The 19,655-nt window shown below is 44.2% G+C and overlaps 1 protein-coding gene across 7 annotated transcripts in view; it reads right to left on the reverse strand.

The window, feature by feature from the left end:
* Window positions 1-19,655, reverse strand: part of PPP2R5E (protein phosphatase 2 regulatory subunit B'epsilon) — a 69,077-nt gene that overhangs the window by 22,545 nt on the left and 26,877 nt on the right. For 4 of the 7 annotated variants that reach the window (XM_034433553.3, XM_034433552.3, XM_087882020.1 and 1 more), the window contains exon 3: window positions 2,377-2,573. In XM_034433553.3, the coding sequence (XP_034289444.1) occupies window positions 2,377-2,573 (197 nt within the window). Of the gene's footprint in view, window positions 1-2,376; window positions 2,574-17,035; window positions 17,259-18,188; window positions 18,421-19,655 lie in introns of those variants that run through there. The other 3 variants (XM_087882022.1, XM_087882024.1, XM_034433554.3) reach the window with 3 other exon arrangements.

Genomic DNA, 19,655 nt, shown 5'->3' on the forward strand with positions numbered 1-19,655 from the left:
ATTAGTGCAATGGCGCGATAGTTTGAACATTCTTTGGCATTGCCTTTCTTTGGAATTGGAATGTAAACTGACCTTTTCCAATCTTGTGGCCACTGCTGAGTTTTCCAAATTTGCTGGCAAATTGAATGTAGCACTTTTACTGCATCGTCTTTTAAGATTTTGAATAGCTCAGCTGGAATACTGTCACCTCCACTAGCTTTGTTGTTGCTCAGAATTCCTACGGCCCATTTGACTTCACATTCTAGGACCATGTTGGCGAACCTATGGCACGTGTGCCGGAAGTGGCATGCAGAGCCATTTTTCCGGGCACGTGAGCCATTGCCAAGCTCACCTGAAACTGCGCATGTGCGTGTGCTCCAGCTGGTGTTCAGGCCTCTGGTGCACATGCGTGCAATTCAGGGGACCCAGCTGGTCTTCGGAGCTTTCCTGTACATGTGCGCATGTTTGCGCATGCGTGCGAGATTGTGCATGCATACACACACTGCGTTTGCGTGTGTGAAAGCTGTGTGCATGTGCATATGGTGCGGTTGTGCATGCAGCGTGCATTATGCACATGTGCAAAAGCTCTGCATATGCGTAGATGGTGCGGCTGCACGCACAACACATGGGGAGAAGCCGCGCGTTACCGCAGATGGCACACGAGTACACGCAGGGCGTGAAGCGCGTTCCTGTTCGGCACTTGGTAAGTAAAAGGTTCGCCACCATTCTAGGATGTCTGGCTCGAGGTCAGTGACCAACCTATCGTGGTTATCAGGGATGTTAAGTTCATTCTTGTATAGTTCTATGTATATAGATGCAAGTATATTCTAGCTGAAACAAGTATTTATTGCACATGGCTTCTTTTACTATTTGCTTTGCCTTTAGATCTTTTTCACTATTCAGATGATGCCAAATCATATTAACATGAAGAAAAAACTAATACTATAATAAGAAAAACTTTATTTATTGGTGATTTATATGATAAAAAAATCAGGGAAGAAGAATATTTCTTTAATTCAACGAGTCAAATATAATATCACCAAATAATTATCAAAAAATGGCCAAGGAAAATAAGCTAATATTTTGGTTATCCATATTCTTATATTTTTATTTTTTTCAAAATAAAGATATCCAACTTCATCTTAGTTCAAGTTATTTCTGGATTAGACAGAAATATTTTTCTAGAATTCTATTTTAAAATTCCTCCTTTCTATGAAAAAGACAAAGATCTTATAGTATATGCTCAAATTATATACAGAATATTTGTTAAAAATCTGCTATGTGCAACATAACTTTGGGGAAAAGATAACGTAGGGAAGATGGGATTCTGAGTTACACACACACTTCTGTTCTTCTAAAGTAAAAAGTTTTCTGAAGAACATCTGCAGTTATAGAGATAACTTAGCAGATGCCCATAACAGCAACATAGTGATACTGGCCTGGCACCAAAACAGCTGTTCATCATTATAATCAGGAAAAATATAACAACTAATATGTGCCAGTCCATATCTGTAATAAGAAAAGACTGGATTGTCATTTCTCAGAAAGAGAGATGTAGGGTCTCCTGGTTTGGCTGGGGGTTGGACTAGTTGACCTACAATGTCCCTTCCAACTCTGTTAATCTGTTAAAGAAAATAACATGTGCTATCATTTTTCCAAATAGTCCTTTTCCTTGTAGAGAAGTAGTGGATTGCATCCACAAAATAATTCTCCAGATATGTTTTAAAGTTAATCCCACATATAGTTCACTATTATATGAATATTTCTGGCTAGGGATACGCTTTTTCAGAAAAATGAATAGCTTTTGCACCAGCTAAATCTGGTATAAAGCAATGGCTTTATTAAAGCATTTCCAGTTAGTAGCCCCTTAAGTATCCAGAAATGATTTCAGGTCCCAAATTGTTAATTACTATACAGCAATCAAGATTATTTTTGGTTACCTGGCGATCAGTCTAATGGAATCTCACTACTTTGCAAATCAAAATAATAATTCAAGGTGCAATTGAAACTACACTTTAAAAACACTGATTTATAATTATAGTCAGCACAGAAAATTTCTTAACCTCACAGATGAACATTATTTTTTTCCTAAAATAATCAAAATACTACGTGGTGTTTAAATAAAGCATAAAATCTTTCTGAATTGTAGCAAATTAACATAAAAGCCCTGGATATAAATAAGCTAAGAATAAAAGATGCCTTTATATTCCCCCACTTCTTCTACTAGGCATATTATTTATCTGAAATTAAGAACAACTGCAATTTAAATTCCTTCCCTGTTTTGCATTTGAAAAGACTAATGTGGAATACTAACAGAGATGTAATATTCATATTAAACCTGCTTACCAAATAATGGTATCTATAAAGCATTTATGATTTTCTAAAAAAATAACTTACCATTCTAACTACTTCAGGGTAAGTCTGCTCAGTCAAACACCCTCTGCTTATTGTAATGTAATCCACAAGTTCATTAAGAGTTGAACGTTTGTATTCTTTCATTTTAAGATCTGACAGTGTGTCCATGAAGTCAAAAATAACACAGCACTGCTGAAGTTTCTTTAGAAACAAGTCAGGTTGATCTGAAGATGGAACGTCTGCAAGATGAAAAAAAAAGAATTTTCAAATTATTGCATAAAACAAATCGTGATTTAGAAGACAGTAGCATAACTAATAACATATTTTTGGCAAAATAAGGACAATTGGTGATTTTTGATACTTAACTTTTTGGGCAGAGAATTACTTATTTAGTCATCAATTTATAATACTTGTGTATTATTTCAGCAACATAGCTAGGTCACTGATTTGGAGTTAAATTAATGGTGGCTTAAATAGCCTAAGTCCTGGAAAAGAAAATAACATTCTAAATTCCCACCTAACAGAAGTGGAACATGCTGAACAACACATATATCTTAAAGAGAAAAAAACCGAAGAACAAATATTACTAAAAATATAACAGCACAAGAGAGGTATTACATAAACGTTCACATCCCTCAAAACTTTTTGATGGGCTTGATGATAAGCAAATCCATCTGCTACTTGTAATAATTTTAAGACAGAATATAAAATATATTATGCATATATAATTGTGGCATGCAATAACTTCATCTTCTATAATGTTTAGTAGTTTTTACATGTTACTTGTGCAAAAAAGAAAAAAGAGAAACATGTTATATTAACTTTTTATTTTATTACTTTAATAGAACAAAAATACCCAAAATGGAACATATGAGAAGAACTAAATAAAAAAGTGCGCACATACACATAGACACACAATATGTATAACAACTCAGTTTTTAAACAACAAATTGAACCTTGGCCATACAAAATCATATTGTTCTTTGATGGACAGCCAGTTCAGGCTGAAAATTCACACATTTTGCCAAGCCAGCTTTTGGTATCTGTTACACTGGTGTATTTCCAAACTTTTTAAAAACCAGAGAGCAATAGATTTGGTGAATAGCACCAATTCTCCATTCCAAACTTCTTGTGACTTATTAAATATTTACTTTAATAACATTATTTAATTACTATCAAAACTGATTTGTCAGCTTAGTTTTAAGAAAACTATAGGAATGACTAAAGATGCAATACAGCTGGTTAAAATGAGAACATAGCAAATGTTTATTTGAATATGTTGATGAAGATTCTCAGCCATCCATGTGGAGTTTTCTGAATCTATTGGCATTCAAAGGGTTTAGGCAGGCTATATTCTTCTTGTGACTCTCAAAGGTTTTTGAAGTATCATTAACCATGAAACAAATTTTCATGAAATCCCGAATTCCTTTCCCAATTTCATCCAAATGTATCTAACTGCTTTCAGTCCTGGAAAAACAATAAATTTTTGGCTGTAATTTGTTGGAGAGGAACCATCTCTGTCAGGAGGAGGGCTCCAGCAGGGAATTAGTCTGGACTCATTACATCAACACAAGCAACCATTTTTACCACAATCATTAAGCAAATCACTAGTTAAGTGAATTATGTGGACATTAAGCGAAAAGGGCTTCCCCAACTAACTTTAGTTTCCAGCAGCTAGCCAGAAAGATCACAAATCACAATCACATGACCTGAAGATGCTGTCATCATCATAAATACGCACTCAAATTGTAATCATGTGACCATGGAGTTGGTGCAATAGTTATAACTTCAAGAACAAGTTGCAAGTCACATTTTCCTAGGCTGTTATACTTTTGAGCCATCATTAAATGAATGGCTGTAAATTGAGAACTACCTATATGCCCAACATATAATTGAAAAATCAGGAAAATTAAAAACTCAGGCAACTTCAATTAAAAACAAAAAAACAAAAAAAACCTTGGGTGCCAAGAATTCCATATAAAAGTAATAATTAGTCATAAGTGGAATTACCATAAATATCCCTCTTTAAATAGGTACCAATCAAGAGATTATATTCATTTTAACAGGTTTTATTTATTTTTTTCTCATAGCCGCCTGGCTATCCTTTTTTTAAATATTTTTTTTATTAAGCATTACACTTATACAAATAAAAACTAATACAAATTACAAAAAATAAAGGTGTAAAAAAGAAAAGTGTGTGTGTGTGCAGGAAAAAAATAGCAAGGAAAAAGAAAAGTATACTTTATCATAGCATGTATAGATAATTTTAACAATTTATCACCTTCTCTTAAAATACAGCAATCTCTTCATCCCATATTTCATCACTTATCTATAAACACATCTTTAAAACCCTGTCATTCAGTCCTGGTCATCAAAAGTCCATTAAGGGTTACCAGAAATAACATTTACTTTAACCTTGATCAAATAAACTAACTTCACATTCCTTCCTTTTACTTTTCAAAACCTCAGTCTTTAATCCCTTCAACTAATGCCCTAGAGCAGTGATGGCTAACCTTTTTGCCATCGTGTGTCAGGAGGGGGGGGCAGGGGAGGTTCACACGCGCGAGTGCCCACACCTATAATTCTATGTGCCCCGCCCTACACATGCGACCCCCACCCACCTACTCCTGGCACGTGATGGCCCGGTAGGCCCGTTTTTCTTTCTCACGTGGCTCCAGATCCTCTCTATGCATCTGGTGAGGGTGAAAACAGCCGTCCTACGCTATCAGAGGCCCTCCAGAGGCCTGAAACAGCCCATTTCCCAACTTCTGGTTGGACAGGAAGCGACATTTTTTGCTGTCCCCAGCCTCCAGAGCATCTCTAGGAGTCTTTGATATTCAATATACTGAATATTGCTAGATTGCTATCTTACTTTAGACATTTGATTTGTCATGTTAGGCAAACATCACTGACAGATTCCATATTACATGTTGGTTGGGGGAGGGGAGGGAATAATAGAATAAAATTCTTTATTAGCCAAGTGTGATTGGACACACAAGGAATTTGTCTTTGGTGTATATGCTCTCAGTGTACATAAGGAGAATAAAATACATTCATCAAGAATAAAAAAATACAACACTTTATTAATAAGGTATCAAATTATACTAGGAAACAAATAAAAAGAATATAAACTGAAAGATACAAGAAACATGGTTATAGTAATAAGTGGAAAGAGATAGATGCTAGTAAGAAAGAGAAGAATAATAGCAATACAGTCTTAGTAAATTATTTGACAGTTGACAATTATTTGAATTTGTAATAAGAAGGGGAAAAAAGCCACTCTGGTTGCTGCTACTGAATGCCAAGTCACACTAAAACAAAGCCTCCCTTATCCATTTGATCATGGCATGTTCAAAAAGGGAAGGTTGCCTTTTCTGAAATTTGCCTAGCCAACTTTCAAGTGTGTCAACTAAGATTATAGGGCAGGGATGGGGTGATTTTTATCAGAGAATCTCTTACAAATTTCAGGTCCCCAGTTATGAGACATTCTTCATCAAGCTGAGTTTTAGGGATCAGTTGGGATTGCTGTTCCACCCTGCTACATAGCAATATCTCTGCCAGAGCTCATTGACCCTCATTTTTGATAAATGTTTCTCAGACTTATGGTTACGGAAGACTTCAATCAATATGTGTGACAATGTGGGCCTGGATTCTCTCTCCCAGTGCCATGAGAAGGAGTGTGTCAAGTAGGACCAACACCCCTTCTCCATTGTGTTGGGAGAGAGAATCCAGGAATGGGACTTACCAAAGCCGGCCTGTTCTACGAGTGGGAAACAGTCTGGTCCCCAGTCCCCCCGTTAGTGTGGACCCTCTGGAGGACTCGCCTGCCAAAGACCGCTTCAGTCAAAGCGAAGTCGTCTAACTTGTAGTGTCTGATGAAGGGGGATGGAGAGGACCATGTCGCTGCTTGACAGACCTCCTCTATAGAGGCCTGTGTCGCCCATGCCGCTGTCATGGCCACGCTTCTGATGAAATGGGCCGTCACATTCCAAGGCACTGGAAGAGTCTGAAGCTCATAGGCCTTGGCAATGCACGGCCGAATCCACCACCCCACAGTTGATGGAGTGACCTTGTTGCCCAGTGTAGAGGGCTGGAAGGAAACAAACAGGGACTCTGTGTCCTCCTTAGGGGAGAAGTTCTCTTAATATAAATGTGGAGCCCCCTCCTAAGGTCCAAGGTGTGCCATTTCTTCTCCAGGACATGTTTTGGCACTGGGCAGAAGTCAGGCAGGATCAGTTCCTGGGCCCTATGGAATCAGAAATTCACCTTGGAAACGAAGGAGGGGTCCAACTGCAGGACACCCTGTCAGGGTGGAATATACATAGGTATTTCCTCACAGAAAGGAATGCCAGATCTGAGATCCATCTGGCTGATGTGATGGCCACAAGGAAGGCCCCCTTACATGTGAGGAAGCACAGGCTAGCCAATCTTAGTGGCTCAAAGAGTCCCTCGGTGAGGGCATGCAAAACCTTTGTCAGGTCCCAGGTGGGGTACCTGTGAACCACAGGAGGCCTCGTAGTTCGTAGCACCCTGAGGAACCTGCGCACAGTAGGATGTTTAGTGAGAGATTCCAGACTCCCACATGGTGAGACCGAAGACAGTGCTACCACCTGCCTATGGATGATATTAGGTGTCAACTCTTTGTCCAATCCTTCTGGAGGAACTCCAAGACTTGAGTCACTGACACTGACACCGAAGAAGGATCAATGTTTGACCTGGAGCACCAGGTGCAAAAGGCCTTCCAGGTAGCATCATATATCCTGTCGGTGGATGGCCTCCTAGAGGCCTGTATGGTTCTGATGACCCTGGAGGAAAGGCTGTCCTGACTCAGGACCCTCCGCTCAAGCACCAGACAGTCAGTTGGAGCCACTGTGGATCCGGATGGATCAGGGCCCCCTCGCTGAGGGAGATTCTGTCCTAAGGTATCCTCTAGGGCCGGGCCACCGACAGGTCGGCAAACCATGGTGTCATGGGCCAATGGGGGGCCAATACTAATAGCTCTGTCCTTTCTGTCAACACCCTCCTGATTACTGCTGGAATTAGTGGGAGGAGAGGAAAGGCGTATAGGAGCTCCCAGGGCCACGGACTGCAGAGGGCATTGACCCCTTCCACCCCGGTGATGCAAACCTGCTGAAGAACCTTGGCAATTGTGTGTTGCAAGGTGAAGCAAATAGGTCTAGGACTGGAACGCCAAAGTGATCTGTCAGTTCCTGAAATAGGGTAGGGTGCAGGCACCATTCTGAATGGTCCACTATCGCTTTGCTGAGGCAGTCCACCTGCACATTCCGCACCCCAGAAATGTGTTCTGCCCTTATGGACAGAAGGTGTCTCTCCGCCCAGAGGCCCAGGTGTTGACCTCTTCGATGAGGGACCTGGAATGGGTACCCACTTGGCAGTTGATGTGGGCCTTGATGGCCGCGTTGTCTGTCAAGACCAGAATGTGTTGCCCGGCCACAATACTCTAGAATCGCCTGAGATCCAAGTGTGCTACTCTGAGCTCCAGCCAGTTGATAATGTGGCTCAGGTCCGTCTTAGTCCACTGGCCTTGGGCTATCAATGACTGGAGATGGGCCCCCCAGCCGAAGAGGCTGGCTTTCGTTGTGATGGTCAGACGGTCAGGCTCTTTGAACAGGCATCCTCTGTTGATGGCCTGGGACATCCACCATTGGAAGGACTGCAGTACCTTCTGTGGAACTCGGACCCTGGCTGTTTTTTTTTTTTTTTAATTTGATTTATATGCCGCCCTTCTCCGGAGACTCAGGGCAGCTTACAATGAGTTAAGCAATAGCCTTCATACTTTTGTATATTTATACAAAGTCAGCTTATTGCCCGCACAAACTGGGTCCTCAATTTACCTACCTTAGAAAGGATGGAAGGCTGAGTCAACTTGAGCCTGGTGAGATTCGAACTTACAGTAATTGCAGACAGCTGGTGTTAATCACAATGCTATCAGTCTGCTGAGCCACCAGGCCCTGTTGAGTTGCTACTGTCGGACCTTTGGTAAGGCAGGAGGAACCATTGTAGGGTCCTGGCATGTAGAAGTGCCCACGGTACGATGGAAATGTAGGACACCATCTTGCCCAGGAGTTGTGACAGGAGAGCCAGAGATACTGTACCTTTGTTCTGGATGCACCTTGGCAAGGTCTGTAAGTTGTCTTGTCTCTCCGGTGAAAGGGAGACCACAGACAAAGTGTCTATGATCGCTCCCAGATGGACCAATCGGGTGGTCGGAGAGAAATGGCTTTTCTTGATCGAAAAGCCATAGTCCTGGACTACCTGGATTGTTGTCTGTAGGTCCTCCTCTGCCTGGGGCCTGGAGTATGACTAGATCGGGATATCATGCAGGTAATACTGGACTCAGATTAGCTGTGCTCATAGGTGAGCCGCCAGTGCTACCAACAGCTTTGTGAATGTCCTTGGTGCTGATGATAGGCCGAAAGGCAAGGCCTTCTTTGGTAGTTTGTTCGCATAAAAGAATCGGAGGTACTGCCTGTGAGAAGGTACATGCAGGTACACTTCCGTCAAGTCTATGGAGGTGAGGAAGTCGCCTCCTCGGATGCTCTCCAGTATTGTCCCCTTCCTGTGGCTGGTGGTCGCCATTTTCCAGCGCATCGATAGGCAGAACTGACTAGCAATGGGCTGCTGCTGCCACGGCTTGTAATCACCCCGATCGCGCCAGCTACTGTCAGTGTGCCCAGATAAAGCCGGACAGGGACTGAGTCCCCTCCGTGGTTTGCACGGGATATGCCAGGGGCCTTGGCTCATTGGCGTGGAGCCGGCTCGGATTCAAGCCCCTCTCCGATGTGTTTGCCTTTTGCAATGATTTCCATCTATTCCCACGCACGCACGCACACACACACACACATGCACACACAGACAAAATTTGGGTGGCCCAGACCACAATAGACTTTAGTAATGGCTTTGGAACTGAATCACAGATGAGCCCATTTTTTGCAATTTCAAGTGGTGCAGGTATATATCTATAGTATGTATGTATATAGCATGTGCATTTGTGTGTTATGTATGTGTTTAAGCAGATATACAGATAGCCACCCATTTCAGCAAGGCAACCCTGGGCAGGAAGTGCAATTTAAAATATCAATGTAACAATAAAACAAAGAGGTTATAAACATTATAATCATATTAAAAGCAAAAAACGGCAGACTCAGCTAACTTTCCAAACCCTATGCCTGGGAGAACAGCAAGGTCTTAGGGGTTTTCTAAAACATCTAAAACATTGGTCCAAGTCATCAGACTTGGACCAATCTAAATCTTAGGTGGGATGGTGTTCCAAAGAAACACATCCTGACTCCCACTAAGTGATACTCTTTAATGGATGGTGCCTGGATCATGCCCCTCCTTTCAAATCTGATGGGGCAAGTAAAGATAAAATGGATGTTGGTCTTACCTGATACGTCCTTTCTCAGCAGGAGGAAACGGCAGTCAGGATGGGGAATCGCCCTATCTATGGGTATGACCGAGTCTGTCAAACTAAGGATCTGCCCTCCTGGACCGCCCCAGTTCTTCGGCGAGGGTGAAGGTGCAGACTCATGAGACGTGTCTTCCTGAAACGATAAAGAATGAGAATACCACCCACCCAGCCCACCACCGGACCGGAATCGTAGGGCGGGGCTGACTGCCGTTTCCTCCTGCTGAGAAAGAACGTATCAGGTAAGACCAACGTCCATTCTCCAGCGTGGAGGGAAACGGCAATCAGGATGGGGACATACCAGATCTCAATGTCCACCAGGGCGGGTGAACTCCGGGTCCTGTGCTCTTCAAGCGTGATGGACCGACTAGAGGACCCTTCTGCCGAACAACGCGTCGGACAAAGCGAAGGAGTCCACTCTGTAATGTCTGATGAAGGGACTTATGCTAGTCCATGTGGCGGCCCTGCAGACTTCCTCGAGGGACCAGACTGCTGAGGTGGAGGCACTCCTGGTTGAATGCGCCGTGATGTGGCGTGGAATAGGTGTGTCTGTATGGCGGTAGGCCAGTGCGATGGTGGCTCTGATCCAGCGACCCAATGTGGAACTAGACACCCGAGAACCAATAGACGTAGGATGGAAAGCTACGAAAAGCGCTTCCGACTTCGAAGGTCAGCCATTTGGGCAATGTAAATCTGCAGAGCCCGGCGGATGTCCAAGGTGTGCCAGGAGCGCTCTAATCGATGCGATGGCTGAGGGCAGAAGTTCGGGAGGACGAGCTCCTGAGCCCGATGGAAGGCAGTGTTAACCTTGGTCAGAAACGCCGGGTCAAGGCGGAGGACCACTCTGTTGTTGTGAAAAATACAGAGGTCCGCCCAAATGGACAGCGCTGCCAGTTCGGAGATGCAGCAGATATCTAGAAAGGATATCTTCAAGGATAGAAACCGAAGGGAGACCTGGCGGAGAGGCTCGAACGGAGGAGACATGAGGGCGGAAAGGACCTTATTAAGGCTCCAGGTAGGGAACCGATGGACGACCGGAGGGCGCAAGTTAGCCGCCCCCTGCAAGAAGTTCCGTATGATGGGATGTCTTGAGAGAGAGTCCGTCAATCCGCAGGCCAGAACCGAAGCGATGGCAGCTACTTGGCAGTGCAACGTATTGGGCGTGAGACCTTTGTCAAGACCTTCCTCCAGAAGGAACGTTAACACCTGAATGACGGAGGCCAACGTTGGAGAAACTGGGACTGAGGAGCACCAGGAGGAAAAGGCCCGCCAAGTGGCCTCGTAGATACGGGCCATTGAAGGGCGGCAAGCGGCCTGAATGGTGGAGATGACCCATGGTGGTAACTTGGTCTCAGTCAGGATGAGCCGCTCAACCGCCAAATGGTCAAGCGAAGCCAGCCTGGGTCTGGATGAAGAAGCGCTCCCTGCGACAGGTGTACCTTGGAAGCTGGGATCTGCCAAGGGGTTGAGATGGACAGGGACACCAAATCCGCGAACCACGGCCTCATGGGCCAATGTGGAGTGAGTAATAGAAGCTCCAACCTCTCCTCAAGCAATTTCCGGCAGCGATCTCTTGGAAGAGAGAGGGTGAGATTGACCACTCCCCCTGGTCGACGAGTCTCCGGCTGAGGGAGTCCGCCTGGACATTTGTGGACCCCGAAATGTGGTCTGCCCTGATGGAGGACAGGTGTGTCTCGGCCCAGAGGCCCAGAAGTTGAGCTTCGTCCATCAGAGAACGAGACCTGGTGCCCCCTAACTTGTTTATGTGGGCCTTGGCAGTGGTATTGTCCGTAACGACTAAAACGTCCTTCCCCTCCACTAGTTCCTGGAACTGAAGAAAGGAAAGACGGACCGCCCGCAACTCCAACAAGTTGATGTTTAGAAGGGCTTCTTGTGCAGACCACTGACCTTGGGCCATGTGATGGAGGAGGTGGGCTCCCCATCCTGTGAGGCTGGCATCCGTGGTGAGTCATATCCACAGAGGTTCCCTGGAGTAGGAGCCGCGGGATATGGCGTCCGAGGTCCACCAAAGAAGGGAGCAGATTACCGGGGCCCGAAGTTGACTGCGTAGCAGTGAAGTGTCCCGTCGGGCCCTTTGGAATGGCAGCAGGAGCCACTGAAGTTCCCTGCTATGCAATCGAGACCAGGGCGTGATGCCAAAGGTAGACACCATCTTGCCCAAAAGACGGGAGAAGGGTAGAATGGTGGCCGAACCTGAATTAAGGCATTTGAAGCCAAGGATCGCAGGCTAACTTGATGATCGGGGGACAGAGACACCATAGATGAAACCATGTCAATGATGGCCCCCAAATGGAGGATGCGGATGGAAGGCGAAAGGTGGCTTTTAGACCAATTAATAGAAAACCCATAAGCCTGCAGGGAAGTCAGGACAGTGGAAAGCTCGTTCCGAGCTTCTGGGAGGGAAGAAGAGAGGACTAAGATATCATCTAAATAAAATTGGAGGCGAATAGGACAGGAACGAGTGTGGCCTATGAGGGCAGCCATAATCTTCATATACACCTGAGAGGCTGAGGACAGCCCGAAGGGCAGAGCCCTATATTGGTAATGAAAACCTCTGAAGGCGAAGTGAAGAAATTGGCGATGGTCGGGTAATATGGGCACATGGAGGTATGCCTCCGTTAAATCAATGGAGGAAAGAAAATCTGTTGGGCGTACCGACTCAAGAATTGAAGAAAGGGATTGCACCTTGAATCGGCGATATTTTATATGCTGGTTCAATGATTTTAAATCTAAGATGGTCCTCCAACCCCCTGATGATTTTTTGACAACGAAGAGACGGGAATAGAACCCTTGACCCTGTTGGGACAGGGGAACTCTCTCAATAGCTGCAATTTGGAGATGGTCAACTGCGGTTGAAACGAGGTCTCGCTTGAGCCTGTCCCAGGAGATGGGGCAGGAGAGAAAGCGGAGAGGGGGGAGGGAAGTCAATTCCAAGGAGAGTCCCGAGTAAATGGTGTTAAGAACCCAGGGGTTACTAATGGAAGCCTCCCATTGAGAATAGAAAAGAGAGAGGCGGCCACCTATGGGGGGGAGGGGGAAAGGTTATCTGGACCTACGGGAGAAGCACCCCCTCCCTCCGCGAGGGGAATGACGGGGAGGGAATCGGGAATCCTGTCTGACCTGGGAATCCTGTTGAGGCCTGGAAGAGAAGGATCGCTGAAAACGAGGCTGGAATGAGGTCGAACTGGAGGCACGAAAGAACTGGTACCTAGATGACATGGAATAATGAGAATCCCCTCGCCAGGAAGCAGGGGGAAGAATCTTTCGCCTGTCCGTTGTCTCGACAAGGAGAGGATCCAAGGCTGAACCAAAGAGATTGCCGGCCGAATATGGGGCCGAAGCGAGCTGCCACTTACTGTGCATGTCCGCCTGCCAATTGCGGAGCCACAACAGGCGACGAGAAGTTACGTTGGAACCTAAGGCCCTGGCCAAGAATCTGGTGGAATTTAACGTCACGTCGGCCGAGTATTTGAGGGCGGCTGCAATTTTGTTCAGGTCTTGGTGGGACGTGCCATCAGACAGGGGCAGACGAGCTTGGAGTTGTTTAAGCCAGAGCAAGGCAGCCCTGTTGAAAAATGAAGCTGAGGTTGACGCTCAGATGTACCAAGCGGTGGCGAGGTGGCCCTTGAGAAGAGTCTTTTCCGCTCGCTTGTCTTCCGGGCGAAGCGAGTCTTTAGCTGGACCGGTGGGATGAGAGGTGTCAGTCAGTGTGATGATGGGAGGGTCCACCTTGGGCAGCTGTAGGAGGTCAGCCAGAGGGGCGGCTGAGTTGTAGAGGCGCTTGTCCAATCCGTTGAGACTAGGGCCAGCCCCCGGAAGGGCCCATTGGCGTTGAAGGATGTCTGTGAACAACTTCGGAGCCGGAATGGTCTCAGGATCGATTGTGGGTTCTTGAAACATAGCCGTTGCAGGGTCGGTGTGAGAAGAAGACCCAGCTGACGAAGGAGGAGTTCCCAAACGCGTAGTAGCAATCGCTTTGTACAGGAGGGAATAGAAGACTTGTGGTTTGAAGAGGCCAATGAAGGTAGGTTGGTCCGGTCCTAGCCCTTCATCGTCAGACCAGGCCTGATCCAGGTAGTCATCCACTTCAGATGCCGAAGCTTGGAAGAATGAGATTCCATATGGTCCTGGTCGGAGTGCGAATCCTCCAGATCCCGCGAGCAGGGTTGTGAGATGCCAGAAGAAGCCACAGGAGCCGGGGTCTGATGGAGGCACTCAGCCAGGCTTTGGCGAATAGCCCTGGAAATGAGCGCCTCTGGAGTATCTGCCATTGCGGAAGGAGGAGATGTGTTATCCGGAGAAGCAGAAACCGAGGCTTGTTGTGACCTGTCAGGCTCCGGGAGGGTTTGGAAAAGCCGCTGGGAGTCGGAAGGCGGGGCCCCAGGGGACACGTTAGGGACATCAGGAGAGAGGTCCCTCACCGACCGAGGAGATCTGGACATGGCGCTCGAAGAAGCGGCAGGCCCATCGGTGTCCTTGGCAGAGGCCTGGGCCTGAGCCCTGAGAAAGGCCTTCTCCATGGCCTTGTGCCTCCGCTGTTCCTCCCGAGATGAAAGGGAGGTGGAGAAGATGCGGCAGTCTTGGGAGGGTTAGGGAGGGATGGGGGGGTGGAAATGGGGGGAAAATTGATGCTTGTAAAACTTTTTCAATTAAAAAAAAAAAAGATGCGGCAGTCTTCTTCGCCCTGGATTTCTTGGGCGGAGGAGGCAAGGAGGAGGAAGATCCCTCTAAGGGATCACTGTGATGGCGGCGCCTTCGCGACGAGCCAATGGGTGCTCCCGCGCCTGAGCGCATGGCAGCCGCCATTTTGAATTCCCCTCAGGCACGCTCGATCACTGCAAAATACAAAGATTTTACCGTCCTGAGTCCTCCAAAGCAAGCACCAAACAGCTGATCTACAAGGGCACTGAGGCAGAAGTCACTAGCCCTCAGGCTATTAGCGTGACTGGAGCGCTCGGCGAGCAGCCGCTCTAGCCAAGGTAGGCTGCTGGACAAAGGCCTTTTAAGGGCAGCAGGCTTGCCCGAGAACGCGGAGCACTCAAGCGGCGAGGCGTTCAAAAGCCTGCCGCGAGAATCTACCAGCCGGCAGATACTGAGGAATCCTGGTTGAATTAGGTGTATAGAAAGGCAGAAAATCACTAATAAAGGCTCAGCAGCTGGAAGACACGTCCTGTCAGCGTAGACCGAGTCGAAGAACTGGGGCAGTCCAGGAGGGCAGAGCCTTAGTTTGACAGACTCGGTCATACACATAGACAGGGCGATTTCCCATCCTGACTGCTGTTTCCCTCGACGCTGGAGAAAAGAGTTGCATCAGAACATTATATGGTAGGTTGAGTACCCACTGTAGTACCCAGCAAGCCAAACAACTGGAGAGCAGGCACCTACACAAATAATTTAGGTAGAATGGGCACCCACAAGCATTTGGTACAAGATATCTGTGCAACACAGTGCGGGGAGAAAGGAAGAAACAAGGTACAAGACCAACCACATGACATACCCTGCCATACATCAAAAACATTTCGGAAGCAGTAGAACACAATTTCTGAGTTCTGCAAGTGGGCATTGCACACAGCCCAGAAGCTACCATACAAGGACAAATTATGCATTGTCAAAGTCACTTGGAGGTGGGAAATACTTCCAATGTAATCTACCGTATACCCTGCATGGATTGCCCCTGTGACTATGTAGGAGGAAGCTAACCACCAGAATGCAAGAGTACAAGAAAGCCTTCAGACAAGGAGACATGAAGTCACTGATAGCCTCACATTGCAACAAACAAAGACACACATTCAGTTTTGCAGCTACCAAGATTTTTGGATGAGCAGATACAAAAACAGGGAAGTGATTGTAGCCTGCTAAACTGGCCCCTGTCAGTCAATAAGAGTGCTGATTTACAACCAGTTTACTAAGTATTTGGAGGCAGGGGCTTGACAGTACAAGGAAACAACAGCCGACAACTTAATAGCCGGTCTTCAACACCCCAAAACTAAAAAGCCACCCACAACCAGGCACTATATAAATAACACAGAGAGAGAATAGTCTGTCTATGGAGATTCTCAATCATCCAGGTCATGGCTGTCCCAAAGGTGCTTTTTTCAAGAGGCAACTGGACTTTCTGGATCAGAAAGTCCAGTTGCCTCTTTAAAAAAGTACCTTTGGGACACACACAATAGTCCAAAGCACTTAATACTAACCATATCAACACTGACTAAAACCAATCCCAGAAGAGGAAGGAAACTAATGCAGATGTGTGCCTCAACTCCCAATTCCTGGAATCAATCCAGGATACTGTGATAGATGCTTTTGAATACCACCGAGAGTTCAAAAGAACAACAGGATGGGCACACTACTGCTATCCCACTGTTGCTAGAGGTTATCCACACATGCAATCAATGATGTTTGGGTTCCACCTCTGAGCCTGAAGCCAACTGAAAGAGGGTTAAGATATACAAACCCTGGAGTCACACTTTAGTGAATTAGGCAGAGTATAAACAGTTTCAGTAAATCAAATAAATGCTTTTGCTCCATTGAAAGATTAGAGAAAAACTGCAGAATAAGGAAATAAAGCTCCTGTTCTCTTCCTGTCATAGGTCAATTATTTATACTTTTTAGCAAGCTCTGAAGCCAAATCGGGAAGGATGACTAATTTCTTTCAGTTTCTAAAAACATTTCTTCATAAGAACCACTAGAAGCTGCTCATCCCCTACTTATTGAAAATGTAATATTCTATATCTCATCTTTGAATTAGTACCACTTCCTCCTTCCTCCTTTCCAACTGCTATATCTTTCATTTCAGTGCTTCACTTCTTCTCGTGCATTCAAACATTTTCTGAAGCTCTTTAGTTTTCTTATGCATAGATTAACCCCTCTTTCTACTGTATCAACTTTACTCAGATTTTATCATCCTTCTACTTGTAGATATATATCATGATAATCAGCTCAAAATTAGTGACTACTGGCTCAATTTCAGATGGCAGCTCTTAAATTAATATTGCTTGATACACATCTCCAATCTGACGTTCAATCATGTTATCAGCCAAAACAATTGTCTCTTCTGTTGGAGCCAAGTTCTTATACACAGGAATAATTGGATCAGCAGCTGGTAGGGATTGTTCTATCTCCATCCAAGACAATACCACCCCAGTGAGTGAAATTGAAGCAGGAAGAGTCTGTTTCATGTATTTACAAGGCATTCAATCTTCCCCAATTCAAAACTTAGTAGAAAATAGTTTAATTAATATGTCTGCTTACCAATTATTTTTAACAAGCAGTCCAGATAGAGTTTTCAGGCAGCTCACAGAGGGAGAGAAGAACAAACTGCAGTTCAACATGACTCCAGTTTGGCCAGGAGTCAAATTTGTTTTGTTCTTCATCTTGTTTTTATCTAACAACTGAGATCCACAGAGCATCAGTAAGCTACACACTGATATCCTTAACCATCAGCAGCCAGAAATATATAATGAAATAAGAGAAGCTGAAATAAAGTAGAAAATTAAACACAAATGAACCAAGAGAATTTCTCTAGTTGTACCTGTAGATGACTACAATTACAGAATTTTAAATAATCAAGGCTAAAGTCTTGGGCACTTAGAATCATTTAATAACTTCAATCTACAATTGATAAGTAACTTTTTTTGAAAGTTTTTTCAAAGGTGGAAGTATTCATCTTTGTTGAATACTTCAAAATTCACATGTCAGAAGGACTGAACTTTTCCGAATTAGTATCAAAATTATTAAGATTAAAGTTGCCAATGATGTTGTTATAAAAATTATTTTTATTTGGCATACTTTACCCATTTTTGCCTATATTACCAGATAAAGTGTGTCTAAAGTAGCTTTGGCTTTTTCATAATTGTTTCTTAAATTGAACTGTTAAGACTTATAGTAATTAGAATTGGCATATGTGCCTTCACATAATTCTATGGCATTCTAATGATTTTACTCTGTTCGAATCAGCTTCCATATCCTGTCATTAATTAGGTTTGGAGATTAATAAACGTCTAATTTGTCTTCACAAAAGATACAGTAATTTTGCTTTCACTCCAGATTTATTCCCATGTTCTTCCTTTCTTCCATATATTCAAAATCACCTTTCCTTAAAGAGATGCTCACCACTCACTATTCTTATTCATTCTTTGAATGGCCCAATTACTTTGTTTTCTTCTTCATGCTTGTCCATACATGTCACATAGCCAAATATTTTTTCCTCTGGATCATATTGATTCACAGTACTACGTAATTTTCCCCAGAACTATTTTGTTCTTATCACAACTCACTAGAGGGTAACAAACATCTATACCTGCTGTTCTATGCAATCTAAGATCTTCAATTTAGATATCACCACATAAACCAATATACTGTTGTCTATATTCCACTAACTTAAAAGTATATACAATGTACTTACATATATAGTATTTAAGATCACTTACATATATTAAAGCATCTTAAAAGCAGAAGACAAGAAATATCAACTGGACCAAAAAAATTATCTGAGGCAAAGAACTCAGAATAATGTCTCCCATCTTCAGATCACGTATCAACTGCTCTTGAGCAGCATAATTGAATGCATTGGAGTCTCAATTACCCATCCCAAATTCATGTGTGTCATGGAGGTAATTAATTGCTGAGACTTCCCAGAAGCCACTCCCAAATCATGGAAATTGAAATCCTCAAATACCAATAGGACAATCTCACATGAGATCCTATAGCTCAGGAAGCAATTAGTCAAGCAGCAGGATGGTAAATGAGCAAGTTCCCCAACCTGTCACTACAATTTAATTTTCACACTCTATCACTTCAAGATTTGGTGTTTACCAACAGCAGATGCTATCTGTGATAGTGACTCCTGAACTGAGGAATGAGTCTGCAGGACAGAATCTTGGATTAGCATTAAATCATTGGTCTTCCTTGCCCTATGATGGTGTTCTCCATGTCCTTCACTACATTATCTCCAACCCATGGCCACCAAAATTTGCTTTTTTAACCCCCTCATCTTTATGCCACCCACAAAATCTGCTGACATGTGGCTGTTGCCAAAGCACCTAAGGAACTACACTCATCCTGAGCCATCTCAATCTCAACATATACCATCAGCCACATCCAGATATACTTTAGCAAACAAACAGTTCTAACTTGCCCAACCAACTTATAATCACATATACTGCAACAGCTTCCCCTCAATAAGAGCTCCATCAACAGAAATGTTACCTTCCCAACCTTACTGTGGGGTGAGCACTCTCACATTCTCCTTGTTTCTTATTCACGGAGAATGTGAGTGCAAGTACTTGACCCAGTTGTAATTATAGAGAAAAAGAGATTATCAAAGGTGTCAGAGGCTATATAGGCAGCAATCCCTCCACATGATCACAACCCCCATCAATAGCCACTATAGCTAATGGAAATGCCATGGTTTTTGAAAGCTATGTCAGTATTCTACCAGAAAATCCGCAACTAAGCAATATGTGATGCACCTCCTTGCATCTAGTCTGATTCATCATCACTGGTATTAGGCATCTACTCCAATTACATCAGCAAGGGAAGCAATGTCATCTTCCACCCCCACTTCACCCTTACTGTCCATTATTTTAGAGAATCATATATTAGCCTTGGCTTCCGTCTTCCATTCTCTGCCACATAATTTCTTTCCTGTTCCAAATTCAAAAGGTCCACATGGCCACCATGTTTCATCACCAGATCATCATATCCATTCAACTTTCTAAATCTTATCTAAATTCACATATAACTTCTCATTTGGCCTGGAAAAACACAAGTTTGTCTTTGAAGATGACTTGAAAACCTCAAGTAATGAGAATGTTGCATAAACTAGGCACTAAAATGATGGTAGCATTAACAGGAAGCAAATTTGAGTGGG

This window comes from Pantherophis guttatus, chromosome 1 (assembly GCF_059756535.1).
Source record: "Pantherophis guttatus breed Tessera chromosome 1, ASM5975653v1, whole genome shotgun sequence".
In the NCBI taxonomy this organism is placed as follows: Eukaryota; Metazoa; Chordata; class Lepidosauria; order Squamata; family Colubridae; genus Pantherophis; species Pantherophis guttatus.